The 8,767-nt window shown below is 52.4% G+C and overlaps 1 protein-coding gene across 1 annotated transcript; it reads left to right on the top strand.

Moving 5' to 3' along the window:
- The first annotated feature begins 2,139 nt into the window (after window positions 1-2,139).
- On the top strand, window positions 2,140-8,662 carry UBALD2 (UBA-like domain containing 2). The gene is made up of 3 exons (XM_006869553.1): window positions 2,140-2,259; window positions 2,585-2,647; window positions 8,345-8,662. The coding sequence occupies exons 1-3, from the start codon at window positions 2,140-2,142 to the stop codon at window positions 8,660-8,662; spliced, it is 501 nt and encodes a 166-aa protein (XP_006869615.1).
- The last annotated feature ends 105 nt before the right edge of the window (window positions 8,663-8,767 follow it).

Genomic DNA, 8,767 nt, shown 5'->3' with positions numbered 1-8,767 from the left:
AGACTTCAGTTCCTAAGCGGGTTTCAGCAGGCAAAAAGCTGACTCCTATTCCTTTACAGAAAGCAAACAAACAAAAAGACTAAATGAGATCCACTCATTAGAATGCTTGAGGCTGATTTCCATCAGAACATAAACATTGGGTGTCATACTTTATTTATTTACTTTATATGGTCAAGTTTTCTTAGATGGAGAATCAAAATCCACTTTAACTAGAAGCCATTGAATAGATTCTGACGCGAGGCAACCTCTTGTATGTCACAATAGAACTGTGTTCCACAGGGTTTTCAGTGACTAATTTTTAGGCAGTAGATAATTAAGTCTTGCTTTGGAGTGCCTCTGAGTGGATTTGAACCTCTAATCTTTTAGTTAGCAGTCTATCCATTTGCAGCATCCAGGGACTCCAATAGCACTTGTTGGCAAGTGCTATTGAGTGGGTTTCCACTTATATCAACTCAGTATTGGCATGCCAAAGAGTGATTTATGGGTTTGAACTACCGACCTTGGAGTTCAAGCCAGCCTTGTAGGCCTGTGTTCTATACTACAGTGCCACACCAGGACTTCAACAAATATATGTCCAAGTTCCACTGAGAATTGAACTTGGATTCCTGGAATCAGAGTCCAGTGTGCTAACCATTACACCATGGAACCAGCTACAAATCTACTTTCAACAAAGTCAAAATAAAACTTTTAATTTGCTTCTTATTATCCTGCAGATCCTTAACTAGTTAAAACCTATTCTGTAATCAGGAGTTCAGAAAGACAATTTACTAAGTTTTCCTGAAACTGTTCAACAGTGAATCCGTAGATTTTGGCTTTCCTAACTTCTTCTGCCCTTTCCTTAATCTGTTTAAACTCTTGATTCTTTTCCCACCCTCACAAGTCCCAAAGGCAAACCTTCAAATTGAAATCCTAATCCAGAGATGGAAGCTCAGTGTGTATAAACAACTTCCTGTTTAAATGGCTACTGTGTAGAAACGCTCATTACTTTAAAAGGACCATAGAAATGAAAGCTTCAACTAATCATTGTTAGAAAAGAATTCTTGGCTTGAGATTTCAGTCACTGAGAAAGTCTTACTTTTTTCCCTTTGCAATTTTACTACAATTGTATTTGTAGTACAGTGCCATTGGTTAACATTTTTAGAGAGCTAAATTTTTGGTTTGAAAGCACAGGAAAAGGTTGTTTGACCCTTAGGGAGGGTGGGTGGGTGACTGGGAGGAGGCAGGAAGGGTGTTTCTGGAGTGTGGGTAATGCTCTGCTTATTGATCTGGGTGCTGGCTACATAGGAGTGTACACTTTGTGAAGTATGAGGATCGTATCGGCGACACATGCACTTTCCCGGTTATACATTCTATTTCAATAAAAGGTTAAAGAAAAGGGGCAGGCAGCTTGAAAGTTTTCTTTTAAAAAATTAAATCATATGGAGACTGGCGCAGATGCAAAGATTAGGTCTGTTTTCTATTTTGATCCCTCTGTTTCTCGAGATGACCACATCTTTCAGAGGAAATGACTCAAAGCCACTCTGTCTTGCTTTTCCAGCTGAGCATGTTCAGTTTCAATGAAGTGATGAATGAACTTGGCCGCACCACCTCCAAGCCTACAACAGCAAACAGAGAGGCCTTGGCCAATCAGCGGGCACTCATGGATTTCAAGTTGGGTTCAAACACGACCACGAGAGGCCAATCAGGGTGGGCGATCCCGCCCCCCAGCACCCGAATCTGACCAATCACAAGCCTGGAAAAGCCAAAACACGGCAGCCGGCCAATGCCGGGTAGCTGCACGGCTCAGCCCTCCTCCAATGAGCTCGGCTCAGGCAAAAGAGAAACAGTGCCGGCCCGGCAGGCCGCAGGATTCGAATCGAAGGTCCCCCCACAGCGGCAGGGGCGTGGCCAGACAGCTCACTGGCCAATCGGCGGCGGCGGCTCGAGGTCCCCGAACGTTGGGACTGCTCGGCCCCGCCCCGCGCTGTTGTTTGTGGTGTCCGCGGGGGAGGTGGCCGAACCACAACATTCGCCGGGCGGCGCGTCTGAGCTGCGGAGCAGCGGCGGAGGCGACGGCAGCAGGCGGGCCGCGAGGGCGAGCTCAGGGCGGCCGCGAGCCCCGATCGGCGCCCGGCCAAGCATCAGGCCTCGCGTCTCACCATGTCTGTGAACATGGAGGAGCTGCGGCACCAGGTCATGATCAACCAATTTGTGCTGGCTGCGGGCTGTGCGGCGGACCAGGCGAAGCAGCTACTGCAGGCGGCCCACTGGCAGTTCGAGGTGTGTGCGGACTATCGCTGGGTCTGCCGAACGCACGGGCGGGACCGGGGGGTCAGGGTCGCGGGAGGCCCCAGGGGGACGCGGAGCTGCGCTGCGCAGGCGGGGGCGGAGGGCTCTATTTATATCAGCCCCGTAAGACGATCCGTGGCCGAGGTGGGGGTGGGGTGCAGGGGGTGCTCGCACGTGGGGTCATCTCGAGTCCTGGGGACTCACGGGGAGCGGGTGTCGGGGCTGTGGGCCTAAGCGCAGAGAGCGGAGCATCCTGGCCGAATGGGGGGGGCCGGCGGTCCGGCCCGGCTAACCGCTGCCGTGCGTGTATCCGCAGACCGCCCTGAGCACGTTTTTCCAAGAAACCAACATTCCCAACAGTCACCACCACCACCAAATGGTAAGTGCCGCCGGGGAGGGGGCTGCCGGGACCCTAAACCCTTTGGGCCCTCTTGGCCTCCGAGGGCGTGCGGCGGGGGGAGCGTGGGCCTGCTCCGGCGCGCAGTCCGCCGGGGGGCGCGGGCAGGGCCGCTGACAGCCGCCGGCGGTGACAGCCATGTTGCCGGGGAGCGCCGCGCCGCGAATGTAAACAAAGAGCCAAAATGTCTTCCAGGAAAGAGCGGCTCCCACGGCTGGCCCCTGCTCTCCGGACTTTACGATCCGGCTTCCTGGGCTGCTTGCATCTTGACCTTAAGGCCTTGTGCCCCGCGCTGGGTCCCCGGGGGTGGGGGGGCCGGGAGGAGGAGAGGAGCGCCAAAGTTGGGGAGGGGGAAGCCTGAAGTAGCTTGGTCGTGGGGAGAAGGGGGGGCCTGGGTGACGCCTAGACCTCTGGATGGCCGAGCAAAGCGCCCAGAGAAGGGCCTGGGAGTTAGAGTGTTTGAGTGTTTATGGGGATCCCCCCCACCACCTGCGCACAGCTGCCTTTAAAAGGAACAGATCCTGGCTCTGTGCTCTGTGCCCACAGATTATGTTCACCTTCTAAAGACCAAGGGACTGGGGAGCGCCTTTCTCTTGGCGGAGTAAGGACATCCCTAGGCATGGAGGACACTAGACTTTTGACGGAAAACAAGACCCAACATTTGCTAGTCTCCGAATGTTCCATACAGAAGTACTCAAAATGGAAGCACCTTAGTCTCCGCAACAAGGCAGGCGCTCAGCTCCAATCCTGGCCCCTGGCCTTTGCCCTCGTGGACCCCACCCTCCCAATCCTCTTTCAGTTTAGAAGTTTGAATACTTTCTCCATCGCCGCCCCCCCTGCCCTCCCCCTCCCCCCACACACTAGTTACCCATTAGCCCTGGTGGGGGAGGCAGGCGAGCCAGGATAGGCCATAGGGCTTGTAAAACATTATTCCTGAGATGAGGAGGTATCTGTTGTCGTTTCTTAAGAGCATTTCTGCATTTTTTAACTTTTGTGTTCCGCCTCCAGCCTTGCCTAGGGGGCTACATGTTCTGATGCTGGGTTGGGCTCCTTGTTTGTGACTGGCCACAAAGGACAAATGGCTCCATCTTGACCCTTTTACCTAACTCTTCCCTTGGAATGTCTCATTCTGGATCTACAACAAAAACAAAACAGCAGTTGATGAGTGGTGGAAGGTATTGGGCCCAGCCGCAGGGTAATAGCAAGCTGAGACCTGGCTCTTGGTGTCTTGTCCTCCCCTCCCCCGCACATGAGTGGGGTTGTGTCTGGCCCCCACCTCATACCTGAACCTGGGAGCTCCCTGCATCCAGCTCCCCAAAATCTATCTCTTACATCTTCAAAGAGGCCTTGGGTTGATTCCTGTCCCGTGAGGCTCCATTTTGAACAGTCTGCAGTGCCTTAAACAGGGAGCGTGTGTTTAGGTCCTATGACCCCTTCTCTGGAAATCCTTCCTTAAGGGTGACCTACCCCCCCAAGCTTTGGATCCAATATTACATTGGGTATCCATCAGCGCACAGGAGTTCTTCATCCTTTCTCTCGAGTTTGCAGTTTCTGTGGGGAAATAAGTCAAAAGGAGAAGAAGTTTAAAAACATTAAAGACCAGCAGAAACATAATAGCAATGCCGGCAGTGGCCCAGATTGTGAATAACTGGCCAGTGATTGGCCCTTAGCTTGCTACAGGTTCAGGAGGAAACTTTCCAGATGGAAGAGACCTACTGAGATGAATTGGAACCGACTATGAGTCGGAACCAACTCGATAGCATTTAGCAACAACAGAGGAGAGAGAATCCCTGGTGGCACAACAGTTAAACTAACTGAAAGGTTGGAGGTTCAAGCCCACCCAACAGCTCTGCAGGAGAAAGCCCTGGGAATCTGCTCCCATAAAAATTACAGCCAAGAAAACTTGTGGGTTCTTCTCTGTCATGGGTGTTCACTATGAATTGGGATCAACCCCACAGCACCCAACAACAGCAAGGAGGAGTGAGACCCCAGACTAGAAGCATCAGCTCTGAGGACTTGAAGAGGGGCTGCAGACACTAGCTTCCCCCAGTAGTTGCTAAACGTATTGAGTATGTGCCCAAACCTTTTAAAGAAAGAAGTTCCAGAGAGGTGGGTTAACTTGCCTGAAGTCACACAGACTTCAGAGGGGCCAGTTTGCTGATAAGGTGACCCGTTTGGGGACTGGAAGCTACACTGGCTTGGGGAACTGGGGAAGTTGGTCACGATGCTGTGATGCAATTGGTCTCTACCCCCACCCCCCATTCATTGTTTCCTGCTGCCGAGAAGTCGGCCCTGGGGGGGTGGGGGAGAGGGGGTTGAAGGGAGGGAAGTTTTCTGGGTAAGGCCAGACTGCATAGTGTCCTCACACGGGTCCCCTGGGTGTTGTCTGAATGCAGCAGTGTTGACCTCCAATAGCTGGGGGAGGGATTGGAGGTGTTACCCCTCTCCCTTATCCCCCCTCTCTGTTCAGCTTCTGGCTGGGACTGTCCACAGAACTGTGAAAGCTCCCCTTTTTGCTAGGTGAAGAGCCCTAGAATCTTGCTCCTTCCACACTGCTGCCCTGCCTGGGGGAGGGGCTGGTGTTGCTAAAATTAGGAGAAATTCAAAGAAGGCCTCCCTTGGCTTCATGGGAAAGGGAGAAGCTACTGTGAGGCCAGAACCGGATCTGGGTGGTCTCCGTTGTCTGCCTCTCCCCCACAGCCCTAGTGAGACACAGCTCTGGATGATTCCCCCTACCCCATCCCTACTACAGGGTCTCTGAACTGTTCATCTTCAAGAGCAGGGTTCTGGGAGAGCACTCAGCCCCTGGGGTTTAGGGAGCTGGCTGGTGGACCTGGGCCTTTCATTGTACAGGCCTACTGACCAGAAAGGGGGGGGCAAGTAATTGGGTGACCCCCTTCTCCCAGTGTGGTAGCAGAAGACAGCAAGTGTTGGAGTGTTTGTGACTACCCCCCATGGAACGAGGGCTGAGCAGGATAGAACAGAGTGATAAGTCTCGGATTTGGGTCTTGGGGAAGTGCTAGGACGCAGGAAATTCCAGCTTTCTGTCCTGGAGCCCCAGACAGAACCCTGGAGGTTAGTAACAGCTTGGGGCTGCAGACTTGGGATGGTGTTTTGGGTCATGTGACTTGAGCTCTGAGCCTCAGTTTGCCTATCTAGTCCCTGTTGTGATGCTTGTCAGATAAGCACTTGACTGCTAACCACGGAGTCCTGGTGTGGTGCTGTGAGCTAATGCGTCAGACTGCAAAGTCGTTTGAACTGCATGGTTGGTGGTTCAAACTCACCAGCTCCTCCTTGGAAACCCTATACAGGGTCGCTGTGGATCGGAATTGACTGGACAGCACTTAACAGCAGCTAACCATGAAGTTGGCGGTTCAAACCCACCAGCTGCTCCTTGGAAACCTTATTATAGGGTCATCACAGTGAGTTGGAGTCAACTTGTTAACAATAATCTACAATAATCATACCACGTCCCCAAGCATCTTTGTGAAATGTAAGATGATGGATTTAAGTGCTGTTGAGTCAGTTCCCAACCATAGCAACCCTGTATAGGGTTTCCCAGGAGCCGACTGTTGAACTTGAACCGCTGACCTTGCGGTTCAAACCGACTTTGCAGTCCTGCGCATTAACCCGCAGCGCCACAATGTGATGACTGGCCATTCCTGCTGTCAATAGGGAGCAAACTGAATGCCAAGCAAATGTAGCTTCTCTGGTTGACACAAGAGGGGGACCCTCACATGGCCACTGTCACTTGCCCAATAAGAGCTTGGAACATATGAGGATGGATTACCAAGGGAGCCAGCTGGTCTCCTTACCCGGGATGAGACATCAAGCAGTGGTGTCCTGGGCTGCCCCCTTGTCCTCTTCATTTTAATCTGACACCTGAGCTTCTGGTCTGCATTAACCACTTACTTCTGATACTCCTGGAGTTACTGGGGGATGCAAACAGTGAACTCGCTTAGCTGCAAACCAAAGGTTGGTGGTTCGAGTTCACCCGGAGCCACCTCAAGAAGAAATCCTGATGTTGATCTGCCTCTCAAAAGGTAGCCAGTAAAACTCTTGGGAGCCCAGTTGTGTGACACACATGGGGTCACTGTAAGTTGGAATCAGCATGATGACAACTGGTTCTGATACCCTCAGGGTGTCGTTCCCAAGCCTACTGCTACAGTGTAGAGCTGGCTCATATTGACGTATATCATTTCATTGCCATGGTTACAATCCCCACCATGCATCATCAACCAAAGGGTACACCCCTGCAAGTCTGCCCCTTGGTTGCCAGCACACAGCCCCTCTCCCTTTCTGGGTCTAGAGCCCCCACCCGCTCCATCTCTCCACGTCATCGTCTCTGCCTCCATCTCTAGTGCCACTGCTTCTCTGGATAGGGTCCCACACTCCACTCTTCTCTCTTGATGGTCCCAGGGATCTCCGCTCCTAGACTGCAAAGTCAGTCACTCCCCTCCTTTTGCTACAAAATGTCTACCTTTACATTTCCAACCCTCACAGTCAGTCCTGATAACAATTATTCACAATTATTCACTATTGTACCACAGGAGACCTATCCCCATCTCCTTTCATCAGTCCCACCCAGAAAGATTGGATACTACTCAGTGGAGATTCTACCTTCCTCCACACCCTCGGGATCTAGGTTCTTTCTTGAAAACTTGTAAGCCAGTCACTTCATGTCTTTGTAGCCCCCCCCCCATTTTGGGTAGCCAATGTCCAAGTTGCCCATCCCTGTCTAGTCTGTTTATGGTAGGGGTGGGAATGATCCTTGTTGTAAAGATTTGTTCCCTTTTTGAGCTACTGCATCCATAGGTGTAGGTCAAGTTCATCAAATTGTATCAGATTACTCTTTTTTTCCTCTTCTTTCTTTTTCTAGTTGAGCTCTGATCATCCAGTCATTGAAGCCAGGTCAAGTGGGTATTATCTGCAAGTGTGGGTATTCTAGTGCATATGCCCTCTCTTATGAGCTAGACGCTTCACTCTCCACTCTAGTCCTCTGTGGCTATGTCGCTGACTCTGGGCCCAGGAGTCCCCAGGTCTTGCCACACTGCTGGCCAACCAGGTCTCCACCTGGGTTCACAGGGGTCTATTGAACATTGTAGGGCTTAGCTTGCAACTTCATTGCTGTTTTTCCGTCACTTCCCCTTATCAGTGACGGACGTGGTCACCAATCAGAGCATGTATTCCCATTGAATCTTAGTGTTGGAAGGGAGTTTGCCCTGAGGGGATCTGACCACTTGCCTTGATGTCTCCTGGGTGAGCAACTTGCTTGTTATTGTAGTAATCAGTCGGACTGCCATTACTGTTTTGTATTTTTCCTGAAGGGGGGCTTATTTTGTGTTGGGAGTCCAGGTGTAGCACTGTGGACCAATGCACTGGACTGCAAAGTCATTTGAACTGCGACGTCGGCAGTTCAAGCTCACTAGCTGCTCCTCGGAAACACTATACAGGGTCGCTATGGGTCGGAACTGACTCAACAGCACTTGATGACAGCAACATTTTTGTCTCGGTTGGCCGGGGGTATGAAACGGTGGGGGTGTGTGTGTGTGTGTGCTACTTTTGTCTTACGGAAGCTTCCTGTGGACAAGAGTCAAGACAGGATCCATGAGGGCCCAGCAGGTAGGTGTGGAACCGAGGAGTGAGCAGCCTTCCAATTCCTGTGTTCTCTCCCCTTAGATGTGCACTCCGAGCAACACACCTGCCACGCCACCTAACTTCCCCGACGCCCTGGCCATGTTCTCCAAGCTTCGAACCTCTGAGAACCTGCAGAGCAACAATAGCCCAATGACCGCGGTGGCCTGCTCCCCTCCTGCAAACTTCAGCCCCTTCTGGGCCTCGTCTCCTCCCAGCCACCAGGTGGCCTGGATCCCACCCTCCTCCCCGACGGCCCACAGCTTCCATCACCTCCACCACCCACAGCCCACGTGGCCCCCTGGAGCACAGCAGGGGGGTGCCCCCCAGAAAGCCCTGGCAGCCCTGGATGGCCAGAGATGAGACTTGGTGCTGCCAGGCGGGCACTGGGGTTGCCCAGGCCCGGGGCCACTGAGGGGTAGCCAGGGAGGAGGGAGCTAGGGCGGGAGGGGGGTTTCCTGAAGATCG

This window comes from Chrysochloris asiatica, unplaced genomic scaffold (assembly GCF_000296735.1).
Source record: "Chrysochloris asiatica unplaced genomic scaffold, ChrAsi1.0 scaffold00132, whole genome shotgun sequence".
Lineage (NCBI taxonomy): Eukaryota > Metazoa > Chordata > Mammalia > Afrosoricida > Chrysochloridae > Chrysochloris > Chrysochloris asiatica.
Note: the sequence above shows the minus strand (reverse complement) of the source record. Positions and strands in the feature narration are given on the sequence as shown.

What these genes read in the sequence shown, in the direction of transcription:
- UBALD2 (XM_006869553.1), top strand. Translation starts at nt 2,140, where the DNA reads ATGTCTGTGAACATGGAGGAGCTGCGGCACCAGGTCATGATCAACCAA. An exon ending in CGGCCCACTGGCAGTTCGAG is followed by an intron (nt 2,260 to 2,584) that starts GTGTGTGCGGAC and finishes GTGTATCCGCAG; the next exon opens with ACCGCCCTGAGCACGTTTTT. An exon ending in GTCACCACCACCACCAAATG is followed by an intron (nt 2,648 to 8,344) that starts GTAAGTGCCGCC and finishes CTCTCCCCTTAG; the next exon opens with ATGTGCACTCCGAGCAACAC.